The sequence below is a fragment of the Malaclemys terrapin genome, chromosome 16 (assembly GCF_027887155.1).
Source record: "Malaclemys terrapin pileata isolate rMalTer1 chromosome 16, rMalTer1.hap1, whole genome shotgun sequence".
In the NCBI taxonomy this organism is placed as follows: Eukaryota; Metazoa; Chordata; order Testudines; family Emydidae; genus Malaclemys; species Malaclemys terrapin.
In genome coordinates, this window is record NC_071520.1 from 13,597,975 (window position 1) to 13,613,620 (window position 15,646).

The following is a 15,646-nucleotide window of genomic DNA, read 5'->3' on the forward strand; positions in this document are numbered from 1 at the left end:
TTATGTGTTGTCACAGGGTAGCTGGCCCCTTTAAAGGGAGTCAGAGCTCAGTCTACCTATAACTGACATCTTTAAGGAGAATGAGCCAATCTTGGCCCACCTGCCAATTAACTGCCTAGGTGGGTGGTTGGAAGCTAATTTTTCTAATGAGCACCTGGAGCTCATGACTGGCTACCAGAGTGCAGGTGAAGGGTACTCCTACAGAGAGTGAAGGCTTCTAAGGAAAGGAAGTGTTTAGATAGCTGCAGGAAGTCTAGTTTATGAGGAGCTATGGCTTGTATGCTGTCAGGAGAAGAGCTGCAGTTGGTAGGATGGTGCTGGCTCCAGTGAAGGAATCAGTGTTGAGAGAGTGCCTACTATGTAAAGAGTCTAGGTGTGGGAAAGGGTGCTATTTGCTATGGTGGTGGGGAGTTACTCTTACTTACTCCTTGACTTTTCCTAGGTCTGTGTTCTCTTATCTCTTCCACTTCTTGCTTGTCCTTCTCTCTGCCTGAAGACTTTGGATGTGGTCATTAGAAAGATAAACTTTCTTTGCCTCCCCCAGAATCTTTCTTAAATGATGTACTTGATGTGGGATTAGCCTGAGACTGAGATGAAGGCTGCCTCCTAGTGAAGAAGATCTTTATTTGTTGTGCAGTCTGTTAATATCTGAGTGTCTCAGAAGTGGTGAGGGTTTGGTTGACATGTAAAAGCCTTGGCTAACTTTATTGATAATGGAGTTGGGGAAACTATGGTAGAGTATCCACAGTGCTGGAAGGATGTTTGTGTTGGAGGGAAGAGGGTGGATGGCCTGTGCCTTTTATACATAATATAACATACTTTAGATCAAGACCTGAATCAGCTTAAATTACTGACTTTTTACTACCTTTATGTTGTTTACATCTGGTATTTTTCTTCATGAACTAGCTGGAATAACTCTTGTTTCTAGTGAGTTTGTAGTGCTGGAGACCCTGAACTACTGCAATGTTTGGAAGCTGGTGCTAAAGGGGGATGGTTATTTGTTTAAAGAAAACTTCCACTGGAAAAGCTCTCATGATAGAGTCCAATGTTTTGTGCTTGTTTGGGTAAAACCAGTCTTCAGCTGCTATACTGACGAATATAAACCTTTAGATGGTTTCAGGCAGGAGACAAGATTATTGGTGATAAATTCACTTACCCAAAACCCTGCACCACAGCTGACAATATGTATTTCTTCAAAGGTTAACTGGCTGCATGTTCAGCTAAACAAAGCTAGGAAGACCATTTACAATCTGGTGACTGTGGTAATGTTGCAAAAACATTGACCAACTTCTGTTGGCTTTATGTTTATGGCTTAAAAAAACCAAATGTCTACATTTTGGGCCAAATTGGACCAGTCAGGTTCTTTACACTGAATTAACCTGAGCAGGTTCCTCAGATAAAACTACCATTGAAGTCTGACTGTAAAGTATACTTTTAAAATTGCTTTCAGAACTAAGTGCCTGGTGCAGATGGGCTAAACTTTGGCTAGATTTCTATTGCCATCTAATCAGGCATTAAGTGCTGTGCTCATCTCTTTCTGTGGCTTTGTCTAGGCAATGAACACTCAAATTTCCCCCTAGTACTAGCAGCTTGTGTGAAACCTTGTGTAGATAGGTTGCTGCTGACATTTAATAAGTCAACTAATCTTATTTGGAGCAAATTTAATGTACAATTAAGAAGTATCTCTCATACAGATCAACAGGAAGTGTGTCCATCTTTCCATGTCTCTGAAAAGTAATAAGGCTCACACTTGGTATTTTTTTTTTCTAAGACTTTACTTCTCTTTTACAGGTGTGGTGCAGAAGAATGTTAAAGCAGCAACAGGCAAGCATGCTACTTGAATTTGCGCACACAATGCAGAAAGTATGACTGGAACCATGGTGAGCACTAATCATTTAACTCAGTAAAATTCTGATCCATGAATAACCTGTTACTTTACATAGGCCTTAAGCAAAGGTGGTACGGTTCCAGCCTACGTTGGCAGCACTCATATCAAAGTAGCTGATGTAGATTCTGAAAGAGAAGAGAGATGCTGAGAACAGAGCCTGCAAAACTTCTGGATTTCACTTAATGAAACTAACATATTTACAGTGTCAAATATCCCTGTAATCCTGAAGCCTTCTCCAGATTTTACTATCTGACTTACATGCTCCGTAAACTGTCAAGCATCTGCAAAAGCTTAATATATTCTCCTTATCTTCCTGTTAATTTGTACATATTTCAACTTACCTTAAAATTATTTACTCTTAAATAAAGAGACATTGTCTTGGCTCTTTGGGCCTACGTACAGGAAGAGCAACAGAAATGCCGCTTTTCTTTTGTAAAAATTCTGATGGAAACAGGTTTTTATATATATATATATATAAAAAAAAAAATTCCTCTGCTGTTTGCATCCCAGATACTGCATTGAAAATGCAAGTGCATGAGAACCTGAAAGTGAAATTAATAAGAACTAGCAAGCGATATTGACTAGTACAATGTTGCATTCTGGAAGAGATGTGAAAAGCAAACAGAAGTAGTGGAAATTTATTTGTTTTTCAAACCTTTATTTTTAAAAAATATGGCTTCTAAACTGACAGGATTTCACCTTTTTCTTCAGTTTCTGTTCTGGTAGCATTAATTTTTGTTCTCTAGTAGTTAATCAGATTGTATCTAATCAGTTGGTCATGGTCACATACTAGTTGAACCTGAGATGTTCAGCACCAGAACCTCCTACCATTTGTGCTAAAGGGTTATCCCCTTCCTATTATGACAATTGTCAATACAAAGTTTAAATATTTATTTTTTATCGTTTTCAAACAAATTTTTCAAAAAAGTGTAATGCAAAGAGCTATGTAGTTTGGGGTTAGTAGTTAACAGATATGGAGACCCCAAATCAGGCACACTGTAGTACAGGCTCACCTGTCTGCAGGTATTTTCAGATGTTTGTTCATCAGATCACACAGCAGCTTGGAATAGTCCTTGTTCTCCTGGTCTCCTATCTTGCCAATGCTGTAGAGAAAGCACATGGCGCAGGGGTCTTTGGAGCCATGGAAGGACAGCAGCTGATCAGTAGAGATCTGTAGCGCTAGGTACTGTGAGAAGAAAATTGCTTTTCTTTGTCATTGTTGGGGAGACTTTTTTCAAAGGCATAAATTACACTTGGGTGCCTAAATCCCATTAACAGCTCATGGCAGTTTGTACTGCAATACCAGTTTGTGCTTTGGAATTCTCCCTTGTATACAAATTTTTTAACCCTAGCTTGTTGTTACATTCTTGGGTGCGTTCAATACTAGTGAGGAGTTGCCACCCCTTGCCCTGTAACCTCAAGTGCGTCACAATGCCTTGCCACTGGGGCTCCTCTGCCTGGGTCACTCACCAACAGCAACAAGCATGTGCTGTCTATATAGGGGGCAACCCTGGTCCGATGCTTTGGATCCCGGAGTCTGCCTGCAATCCCACAGATCTCCACTGGCTTCTACCAGCCTTGGTTAACAACTGGTATGGTGACGCCACACGCTCATAGCCCTGAATTTTCCCGAAAACCCATTTTGATTGTTCCAGACTGGACATATCAGAGGGGTATTAAGGATTACTGCCCTTTTTAAGGAGTCAATATCCAACAGCTGGCTACTTTAACTGGCGTTACCAAACTGTTCAGTTTAAATACAGCACTAGATTATTATTTTTTTAGATTAAAAATAAAACAAGCTTATAACAAATATGATTTCAAGTATGAGTTAGAAATGGTTACCTGCAAATAAAAATGAAACCACCCATCTAAAATTTAATCTAGCAAATTTTGGTTCAAAGCTTTGTTTAAAATGTTTTCCATTAAGAGGGTGACTGACTCTTCCTTGGTTAGGATCTCGCCCAGATGCCCAAAGGTGTTTAAGTGAGGGGACCGGGAAGGGGCAGAGTTGGGGCAGGGCTGGGGGTGGAGTTGAGGCAGGGCCAGGGCCCTGTGGAGTGTCTCTCTTTTTTTTTTTTTTTTTTTTAAATTTTTAAATATGGTAACCCTAGCTTAGACTTGCATGTTTTTGTTTTATTTTGCTTGGTAACTTACTTTGTTCTGTCTGTTATTACTTGAAACCACTTAAATCCTACTTTTTATATGTAATAAAATTGCTTGTTTATTGATTAACCCAGAGTAAGTGATTAATACCTGGGGGACTAAACAGCTGTGCATATCTCTCTATCTGTGTTATAGAGGGTGGACAATTTGCATTTACTCTAAAGCTTTATACAGAGTAAATGCAAATTTCTTTGGGGTTTGGATTGCATTCAGAGCTGGGTGTCTGGGTGCTGGAGACAGGAGTACTTGCTGAGCTGTTTTCAGTTAAGTCTGCAGCTTTGGGAGTGTGATTCAGTGTCTGTGTTGCAGCAGGCTAGTGTGTCTGGCTCAACAAGACAGGGTTCTGGAGTCCCAAGCTGGCAAAGAAAACTGGCTCAGAGGTAATGTCAGCACATCACGTGACAGTCCCAAGGGGGTCTCTGTGCCCAAACCAGTCACAATGCTTTTGGTCACACGTGCCATACAAAACTTCTAAAGATAGTGCTGCTAATCACCCAACTGGACAGTTATTAATGAGCCAGGGATGCTTCTAGCATGTAGCATTTGGGCTGGGTGATGCTACCTTCATTACTCCTCTATTGTAGAAGTGTTTTCTTAGAAAGCACTACACTAAGGCTGTGCAATGCACTTCAGCATTTGGTGCATTGCAGCTGTGCAGCAGCTGTTGTCCTTGCCAGTATTAAGTTGTAGGAGGTAGCATAGTTCCCTTGCTCTCCTTCCCCACATATGGGGCATCTCTTCCTCTGCACCCATATAACTCTCCCTAAAGAATACACCGCTAGGTGGGGTGGTTTTTGATTAAATGTAAGAATCATCAGGATTAGTTTCCTATTGGAGGAAAATGGGTGGCACTAAGCTCTGCCATTTTGCCTCCATGGAGCAGGTGTCCATTAGACCAGCCATGAAAATAACCCCTTGGTAACAAGAGTTAGGGAAGGAGGGAGAGTGCCAGTTATTTACACACACTCAGATACAGCATCAATATAGTGGGAGGTTTATAAGGGGGAATTAGCCAAATGATTTTAACTGTTTTTATATAAAAAGTAGCTGAGCTGCCATCCCTTCCCCATATGGGTGATACTATAGGAGGATTATTGTCAAACGGGGGTTCCCAGAGAGGAGGGCCAGTGGTGCTTATATTAGCACTTACATTGGATTTAAACCCTATTCTGAGGGCTTAAGTGGTGCACTAGCTTTGTGGTGCCTCTCTGCACACACGAGTGACTGTCATCTGAATAAAACGAAAGTGTGAATTTAAGTGGAACAGAGCCATTTCTGCCCTCTACAGTGGGATGAATTTCAGGAGGGATTTTCAAAAATGCTTTATGGTGGTCAACTTTGCTCCCATTGAACTTAATGGGAGCAGTGCCAGGCAGATACTAAGTACTTCTGAAAATCCCACCTGTAGCCCCCTAAGTGGAAACTTGAGCACTGAAGTGTGGGCTGTGGACGTCTCACATAAGCACACATTTGTAAGATGGACTCCTGGCACGTTATGGTGCTGATAACTCTCTCAAGAGACATGGAAAGAAATCCCTGTGTTAAGGTCTCCATTTTATTCCTAAACTTTTACTCTGAAACACAGAAGGCACAGACTCCCTTCTCGTGCTTTTCTCCCCATAATGCCAACAGCAGCAGACTACGAAGGGAAGCATGAGGAGTGATGGGTTAATTGATTTACACCCTCCCCTACCAAAAATAATAAAATTTAGTGCACATCACTTGAGACTAGAATGCACCATTCTAAAGACTTTTGCTGCTGGGGGAAGCTGCACAATGTTATCTGACATAAACACATTGGAACTGTTCTCAAAAAGTCACTAAGGGCCAGACTTCAAAAGGCATTTGGGTACCTAATGATGCAGTTAGGCATCTAATGTGATTTTTCTAAAGTGTCCAGGGCCCAGATCCACAAAGGTATTTTGTTCCCTAACCTGCATGGAAATCCATGGGATTTAGGTGCATAAATATATTTGAAGCTCTGGGTGTAGGTGCCTACTTCCCATGTCCCCTGACCTGCAATCTGTTCATTTTTGTTTCCTGTCTGTTTCTGCATCAAATTCAAATACCTCATCTTGCCTTTAAAGGTGCTGCTCCTGCCTACATCTGAACCCTTGTTTCTGCCACTATGTAGGGAATTGGATTGCTATCATGAAAGGCTTCTGAAAGTGCATCATTCACTTAACAGCCACAGAGAGCTAAAGCTTTATTATTTTTATAAAATGAAGATGTTTATTAAAAATAAGGAAACATTAAATCTTCAGTTAAATGTTCCTTATTTCCTTTTATTTATATACTCCAATGCCCACCCATTCGCTTTTAAAATCAGCACATAGAGGAATTGATCTGAGAACATACGTCCTCCTTACACACTTATCTTGTTTGATTCTGCAATCAAACTGATGAAACTACTAAGGAAGGGAAGATGCCCTTGATTTATCTTTTGGGTGTAAAATTGAAAGCTTAATTATGGCCAATTACATATCAACTCTGTTAATTTTTTCATTTCTGATCATAATACCAGAAACATCAAGGTTGTTTCTCTAGTATGTCTGTGCAGAAACAATAGCTCCCAGTGAGCAAAGAGTTAACAGGTGATCTGCCTCTTCCCCTTGCACAGGAGCTCAATAGAAGTGTGGCTGCTTGGGAGACTGGGGAGTAAAATGTCATGAGGGTGATCAAGATCCATGCACAGGGCTCCTGGGGTAGCTTGAAACTCAGACTGGAAGATGTTGTTTTGTAATTAACTTATTTTTTTTCTTATGAATATCTCATGAGGTAGACAGTTTGACTCAGTAGAACAACATGCAGTCAGTCAGCATTCTGCCAATTCATAGCTGCAGAGTAAATAGTGTGCCCTGACACACTATTGACTTGAAAGGATGTTTCTAGGGAATCACATTGAGAATTTGCATCCTCAAAATTTGCATTCTATTTAATGGACTTCTAGCTAGAGTGGTGGGGAAGAGAATCTACAGAGAAAACATAAGAATGACCATTGCTGTGTACTCTGGTTTAAGCAATAGGAATGGAGAAGAAAGGATTGGCTTTAGTGATGATACAGAAGGGAAAGTGGCAGGAGTTAACAAAAGCCTGAATGTGGAAGAAAGCTAAGAGAAATTGAAAATTATACTGACATTATGACCTCAGGAGATGGAGAGGAAAGTGTTTTCAATTGTAAGAGAAAAGGGCAAGGTCTGGGAGGAAAATATAAGTAGTTTGGGATATAGTAAGCAAATTAATTCCCAGTGTAATGTCATTGAATTTCCTGGATTTATACCTGCCATGAATTTGGCTCACTGAATTGACTCAATTGTGCCTATCAGAGAGGGAAGTTAATATTTAAGTATTTCCAATGGTACTGTGGTAGCTAGTCATGAGATTGGCTTGTTCAATTGGTTTTAAAGAGAACTGAGTCTTAGAAAGGAAGATGAGACTAGTGGAAAATGAGCTACAGGTAGGAATTAGTCCATCACAGCAGAAGGTCCCACACCTGGTGATTATTGGTAACTTAATCAGATTACAAATGAAGTGTTAGAATGCTCAATTTCAATTACTAGTATCAAAATCCTGGTCAAGAACACCCCTAACACACCACTACAATGGGTGGTGTAGCATTATCTAACCCTAATTGTACAGACAGCATTCTGAGGGAATCCTACCTTGCAAGCTCTGGCATCTTTCTTCTATTGTTTGAATATATCTTCCTAGAATGGAATAGGGAATCCAATTTTCTAAAATGCTCCTCTGCCAATGAAAAGGTGTCAGTGTAGTACAGTACTTGACCAAGCTGTGTATTATTCATGAAAGCTGCTGCTGCTTTAGGGACTGGAGAGGGTAGATCATGTTTTAAAATTATTTTATTAAATTATGGAAATGTTTTACACCTTTCACTTGCATATTAATATGGACGATAGTGCCACCAATTAGTTTTGAGTGATGAATTGTGAGGAATACAGTCTACTCTGACCTGAAAAAGTTGAGAGTGTCACCAACCACTTTCATAGCCATTTCTTTAAATTCAATAAACAGGCAACTTGTGCCTTGCTTTTCATATAAACTTCTCGAACAGTCTTTCAGTAAACATCTGATGCAATTCCCAGCAGCTTTTTGGTATTAGTGAAGAAAACAGATCCTTGCAAAAGCTCTTGAGAGCAATATCTGTTTAAAAGTGGTGTTTTAGTACCTTGATGTCGGTGCCACAGTCATGGATCTTTGTGTGCTAAAAAGTCCCCATGGGTTTGGTAATGAGGCAAGCAGAGAGTAGTTTGGTACTGGGTACTCCAATCACTTCTATTAGGACATGACCAGAAAGCTTGTAATGAGACACGCTATGCTCTTTTTTAACCTTCGCTAAAACTCGAACAATGATTGCTTTTTATGACTTGTACTTATCTAGCAGGTCAGCTTTGGTTGGAGGCAGCAAGAATGTATATACTAGTGTCTCCTTGTTTCTGTTACTGCTTGATGGTGCTTCCAAAGAAGCTGTGTTTATGCAAGATTCTTGAATAATTACCAAGGGTTTGGCGGATTCTCCAACCGTGGCAGTTTTAAAATCAAGGTTGGATTTCTCTTTTTTTAAAAAGAGAATTCATTTTGAACTAGAGCATATTTTGGGAAAGTTCTAGCACCTATGTTATATGGGAGGTCAGACTAGATAATCAGAGTGGTCCCTTCTGGTCTTGCAGTCTTAAGAATCTATGCAAAGCAGAAGCTTGATGGACTGTTATTTGATACTAACAACAATGGTTAAAAAGTTGAGCTGGTCAGATAAAGAGAGTGCCCAACTTCACAGCAAATATTATTTACCATGAATTCAAACATCTGTAGTAAAAACTTACGCAGCACTGATTCTAACTGTAAAACTTCCTATCAGATTTGGTAAGCATGTACTCTATTCCTCCCCACTGCCTCCCCCAGTGGCTGCCTATCAGTGAAGCACAGGCAGCAATTAAACCATCAGTCCTTACCCAACCAATTCTGTGGAAATGCAAGAGAATCCCTTATAACCCCAACCTCTGACTCCTAAACACTGCTGTTTTTACATGTAGTCACCTGGGACAGAGGCTGGCTGTACTGCATTATACAGCAGGCATTTATTTCCTTTTCCACATTGAAAATAGTTTGGTTTTTCTAAGTGTTCAATATAAAGAAGAGCTGCTTCTGGAAAGAGGAGCATGTTTATACAAAAAGTTTTGCATTACTATTTCAGTTGTTTGAATAACAATTCTTCTCCCTCACCATCCAGTTCCTGCTTCCATCTGCTTTCACACCACATTTGAGATCTCAGTATGTGGCTATGGAAAGCCACATCTCAGTAGGAGGCACCGGCTGAGATATTAAAGTTGGTTCTTCTCTAAATGTGTCCCTGTGTAGAGCTGGGCAGACAATGCCATCTCCATCCCGACCCCGTGGAAAAATTGTTTTATTTTTTATTTTTTTTTGGGGGGGGGGGGGGTCAAAAATCAAAAATTTCAGTTTCTGATGAAAAATCAAGATCTTCTATATAAAACAGACATTTTCCATGGAAATTCAGTTAGTTGAAACTCCAATTTTTCATTAAAAAAAAAAAAAGTTTTGATGGAAAATTTTCAACCAGCCTTAATTCTATGGTCTCGTGTTCATTGTATCTCTCTGATTGCATGTAAAATTGTCAGCCTGCAAACAAAAAGTTGTCTTTTCTAACTGCCAGCAGTGCAAACTCAGCCAGAGACTTGGGTCCTGAAACTCAGGCTGGGTTCTTTCTTTCTTGTACATTATCACCAGAAATAAAGATACTAGAGGCCATGGTTTAGTATCTCATTGACACCTCTGCAAATCCATCATCTTTTAGTGTGGTTGCACATGAGAAATGGAAATCAGAATATGAAGGCAATAGGGTTGCACTTGTGTAACTGAGGGCAACAGTTGACTTGCAATATCTTAATGCTGGGATGTGTGAGAAGAAGAGAGCTCAGCTTGACTCTAAGTCCAAGTTGAGTTTGCTGGGCTGTTAGTTGGAAAAATGACTGAACTTAGCAAATCTCACATGGAGTCACATAGAGTGAATATTAGCCCCATTTATACCATTGTTACAAAGTCACTTTTCAGGGAAAAGCTACACTTCAATTCGAAAGCTGATACCTATCTATGTTTAGATCATATTTCTTATTTCCCCATCCTGTTTTGACAATACTGAAATAAATGTCTTACCCCTCTTCCAAAAATGTGAAAAGGATGTTTGCATGTTCTAAGAAACATTAGGTGGTGTTTTTCCTGCTCAGATAACTGAAAATTGTTTCTTTTTAAAACTTTAGATTTGTCATGGATTTAATCCTCAAAAGTGGAAAAATGCCTCTGAAAATATTGGCTTAAATCTAGCCCTGATGTACAACAGGTTCAGCTCCATATTTGCACCCACTTACACCACAACTGATTTTGGTGGTCTTGGTTTAGAAATAATAGATGTGTTTTGAAAATATTGCTGGAAAATCACATTCAGAAAGCACATTGATGCATTCAGAAAATTGCAGTGAGTATGCACTGGGAACTTCACACAGTGGGCTGTATTCTAGATTTACACTGGGCTGACAGATCTGAATAAGTCTCATCTTGGCTTGATGAGAATCTAGCCCACTGAAACAAATTTTACATTTATTTCAATTGTCGTCCTGTATACATGGAAAGATTCACATAAAGACACTGGGTCAAATCCAGAATTAGTATTAGGAGGGACAATTCTGTTGACTTTAGCAGTGGCATATCAATTTATTTGAATTGCACATTGGAGTCTATTGATTTTAATTTGCAGTCCCATTTTTCTTGATTTTAAAAACCAATTCCATGTCAGTGCAACATAATGATTGAATATTTAATGCCAAAAATTCAGGAAAGTCCATGGCAGAACTGGGACTACAATCCAGATCTCAGGACTTCATAAGGGGGAGGGTTAGCTCAGTGGTTTGAGCATTGGCCTGCTAAACCCAGGATTGTGAGTTCAATCTTTGAGGGGGCCACTTAGGGATCTGGGGCAAAATCAGTACTTGGTCCTGCTAGTGAAGGCAGGGGGCTGGAATCGATGACCTTTCAATTCTAGGAGATGGGATATCTCCATTTATTTATTTATATGCAGTATGTATATTAGTTGTAGAAAAATGTACATTAAAAGGGAATTGTTATGGTTTCCACATCAAGGGAATTACTTTTTTTTTTTTTAATGAGTCATTTTAAATGTTATACACAGGCTGTTCAGGCCTGGAAGTGTTTTAGGGTGTGTGTGTGCGCAAATGGAAGGTTCTAAATACTGTTACATTTTTCAGGAATTCAGTGAAGTAACAATAGATGTCTTAATTGAGAAAAGAACACATGGAAATACCTTAGCATATACTACATTGTCACTAGATTACAAATACAGTAATTGTTTGAACCTTTTTCTGCTTACCTGTGCCGGTTTGCCCAGTGCTTTTGGCAGTTGCTGGGTGAGCTCTTCTATTAAGCAATCTGGCACTTTATCCTTGCTCACGTTTGTGTTAATAATGAATTTAGGCATCTCTTGATTACAAGAGACCCTTTTTCTAGCCTTTGTTAAAATCCTCACTGAAGCTACTAATCCCTATGCTGTTTCACAGTATACCTGTTATGCTGCTCACTCTGCTATAAAAAGCCCCACAAATGCATAATTAATTAGTATCTCCTGATAGGCAGCAGTTCCCGCCCCACCAGCAGTTCCTGCAGGCTCACCTGTTGGGGTTAGTAGAGAGGAAAGAGGCTGGCTAAGCCATCTGCTGGACTTTGTTAATGAAAGTAGGAACTGTAAATATATTACAGTGGGGAAAATGTGTATTTTTCACTCATAACAAACGAACATGGATTTTGTTTAAAGTTTAAACAATAATTAATTTTTGGATATAGGGCAAGTATGAAAAATATTTAAAAAGTGAATGTTTCAGAAAGTTACAAGTGTATGAGAATAGGGGACTATAACGGGAATTGTTTTGCAATGTTAAGTATAACAACAAATGTAGAAACTTTCCATAACTGTGGGTTCTGGTAGCACTTTACATGAATAGAATACAAGAAAATAGCAAATGCTCCTTGTGTTATGTGGGCCTGGCCCAAAGTCAATGGAAAGGCTCCTATTAACACCAATGGATTTTAGATCAGGCCTTATGACTTTCTCTTTCACCAGTGCGACATTTTCTAATCTTAAAGAAAAGGACTAGTCTCTGAGTTCTTGTTCTTCATGCTGTATGCTACAAGTGATCCCATGCAATCAATGGGAATTCTCATAGTGTAAGGTACTACACAGATGAATGTGGGTGGAAAAATTGGGTCAGTGTGACTTTTGTCCCTACTGAGGATTGCTGTCCACTCAAATGTTTACCAATAAGGTTATTTAGGAGACTGATGGGGAGGGGGATAGGGTGTGTGGGTGGGAGGGTATTTGAGGTGAAGTATGTGTGTGGTTAGGATAGAAGGTGGGTTTTGGGGGCCCAGTAGGAGAAAAATGGAATGAATTCTTTCCTGAGGAGAAATAATAAGAGTAATGGTGGATCTAGGCCCCTGTTGCCCCTCTGGGGCCCCCCATTGCCTTCAATCAGGGAACAGGGCCTGGAACTGCCAGCCCCGTGTGTGTGTGTGGATGGGGGGGAACATACAGCTCTAGTTCCTCCTTATCCCATAGTTTCCTGACTGCTGGCACCCAAAAGGTTCCTCCTACTAGACCAGTGGTGCTTGGTGCCTACTGGGAATCTTTGTGTTGGAGATCAGTAAATTGGCATGGTCTGCAGAAAGCTGGGAGGAGACTGTCTGAAAGTGGATGGTAATAGTGCTGCCGTTCTTGGAGCTCCCATGTGTTCTGCATTAGCAGTGTGTGTCGCTTGTTGATTCAGCAGCCCTCGATGTTGCTCATAACAAAAGACCACAGGCTCGGTTTGGTGGCAAAGGTTCAGCCAGGTTTATTTTCAACAAGGCACAGTCCTAGTGCCCGGCTCAATGGTTACAGGGTATTAACACATGCCTGCAACAAGGTATTAGCTTGATCAACATGATATCGTCCCCTAGGCCAATACAAAGATACCACTCCTTCCGCTCTCCTTTCATATATTGATACAAACAAGTTATGTATTCCATTCCATATGTTAGCTACCCTCCTAGTACCTGCTAGTTTAATCCTCATCTATTATCCTGTCATTCCTTTCTTATTTTACAAGGGGTCTGTGTGTTCCTGTACTACTCTCTAGGAATTTGTTGATGTAATTACTTGAGAGTTCAGGGTGCTGTGTACCATCCTTTCAGGTCAGGAATGTGCTTACGTGGGTAGCTGATACCTAGTGTGTTGGTATTCTGCCAAGGCCTACTTTGGTTCATACTTTTAGCTATCCCTATGGCTCCAGCAAGGTCTACATTGGGGACCCTAGGCTGAGGCAAGGGAAAGAGGAGTGGGATGTGGAGGGGACGGGATGCAGCACTGGTGAATGATCCATCTGCCTCCTGAGGGGAGGCAATTAGTGATCTCCTTCCTGGACTGAGGCTCCGCTTTGAGAGGAAAACCCCCCCACCATGGTCTACCTGGGCAGAGACTGACTCTCCTGCAGGGCCATTTGGAACTGAGCCAGAGAGTGACATCCTTCCAGGCCACCTGGCCTGTGGCAAAGTAAAAGGTGGGATTAAGGAAGCACCAGCAAAATGTCAAACTGCCTCCTGAGGGGTGGTCATTAATTCCCCATCCTGGGATGAAGGACCTGTCTGAGGAAAGAGAACCTGCCCTCCTCCTCCCACCATTGGCTGTCTAGAACTGAGCTAGGCAACCTCCCCCCCCCCCCCCGCACTTCCAGGCTGCTGGACTGAGGGGAGGGAAATGGGGGGAGGAGGGGAAAAGGGCAGCATGAGGCAAATCAATGACTTTCCACCTCATCTGGAGCAGCTAGTGACCTCTCCCAGAGCAGAGAAGTGCTGCCCCACCATGGGCTGCCTGCAGCTGGGAGAGGGTATTCTCCTAGTCACCAGTGGGGAGCAGGCCCCCCCACATCTCACTATCTCCTCAGACTCTTCTCTGCTATTAATTGTGAGAAGATCCCTTACCTAATCACACCTGAGGAGTTGGGGCCTAGTTGGATGGCTGAGGGGACAGTGAGAGGATCCCGCTCTCCTGTCGTCCCTGAGGAGCCTGGTCCCCTGAGAGGCAGCATCACAGGGCCCAGTCCTGAGCAGACTGCCTTGTCCTCAGGGATGCTGCAAGATGCCATGAGGCTGGATCAGATAGTTGGAGAGACTCTCACAATTGGGTTACATTTCAGGTTAATGTCCTGCTTGGTGGGGGATGGGACTGTGCCCCAGGTGGCAGTGGATTGTCTGAGGTGTTCCAGGAGCCATTCTGTATGAGGGTAGTTGGTCACATGAACTATGGGGCATTCCTGGTCTTCAGGAAGATAGAAATTTCAAGTAAACATATACCAATAGCTCTGTATATACCTGCGGCTATGTGAGGTGTGATCTCTCCACATATTGCAAGTTAAGCATAATTAGGGAGATTCTATGGAAGTCTAAGGAACACTTAGATGCTGTGGAACATAGTACTGATGGTTCAGTAAGAGGCACTTTGCCCTCTGAACTGGAACTGAACCAATCCTCCAGGTTGCTGTTAAGGGGCACCCATTTCTGATGTGATAAACGACCGTTTTGACTACTAGTGGCCATTAAAGATCTCTAGGCTCCTTAAATAAGAGTTGAGGTTTTAATCATGCTTTCTTTGGAAATTTTAGACTAACTGCACAGTACCTACCTAAATTACCCCAGCAGTTTTAGTTGGATATGTTATTCCTCACTTCCTCTCCTTTGTGTTCTCAGTCTGAAGTCCCTCCAACATTTTTCTTCTTCTTAAAGACAGCATTTATCACAAATATTGTCTGACAAGAGAATACAGATGTCCTATTGTTCATATAGCCATACATAATTACCTGTGTCCACTCATCCTGAAGTGTAATAGATGATGCATGTGACGGGTTGGATCACAGAAACTCCTTTGGGACTGCCACCTGCTGTGCCTAGACTACCTCTGAGCCTGTTTTCCCTGCCAGCTTGGGACTTCAGTGCCTTGCCTTGTTTGATCAGACATGCTTGCCTGCTGCAAAAACAGATCCAAGTCTGAACCATGTCCCCCACAAGCTGCAGGCTTAACTGAAAACAGCTTAAGAAGTACTCCTGTCTCCAGCACTCATATCCAACTCCCAATTGGGTTCAAACCCCAAATAAATCCGTTTTACCCTGTATAAAGCTTATAAAGGGTGAACTCAAATTGTTTGCCCTCTAACACTGATAGAGATGCACAATTTGGCGGATTCTCATAGACAATAGGTATTTTCTATCTCTGGTAGGTTATTTAGACAATCTTCATGCCAGTACAAGGCTGATCCCGAAGATATATTTACTAGTGTACAGGGAAGCAATGAAGTTTCCATTACTTTCCTGAAAAGACTATTCCACTGTCCAATCGATTTCACTGTCAGGAAACGTTTCCTGATTTTTCAGCCAGAATTTTCTTAATTTCATCCATAACTCTCATTTATACTTTCTTCTGTTTATCCTAAATAATTTCTCGTGATCTTTGTTGTT

General features: G+C 41.2%; 1 protein-coding gene across 1 annotated transcript; it reads right to left on the reverse strand.

Annotated features, from left to right (window-relative positions):
* Positions 1–1,809: 1,809 nt before the first annotated feature.
* LOC128824594 (macrophage migration inhibitory factor-like) lies at positions 1,810–11,582 on the reverse strand. Its single transcript, XM_054006276.1, has 3 exons — positions 11,475–11,582; positions 2,902–3,074; positions 1,810–2,013 (listed from the first exon to the last, which is right to left on the reverse strand). The coding sequence occupies exons 1-3, from the start codon at positions 11,580–11,582 to the stop codon at positions 1,947–1,949; spliced, it is 348 nt and encodes a 115-aa protein (XP_053862251.1). The 3' UTR covers positions 1,810–1,946.
* Positions 11,583–15,646: the final 4,064 nt, after the last annotated feature.

What these genes read in the sequence shown, in the direction of transcription:
- LOC128824594 (XM_054006276.1), bottom strand. Translation starts at nt 11,582, where the DNA reads ATGCCTAAATTCATTATTAACACAAACGTGAGCAAGGATAAAGTGCCA. An exon ending in CACTGGGCAAACCGGCACAG is followed by an intron (nt 3,075 to 11,474) that starts GTAAGCAGAAAA and finishes TTCTTCTCACAG; the next exon opens with TACCTAGCGCTACAGATCTC. An exon ending in CTGAAAATACCTGCAGACAG is followed by an intron (nt 2,014 to 2,901) that starts GTGAGCCTGTAC and finishes CTTCTCTTTCAG; the next exon opens with AATCTACATCAGCTACTTTG.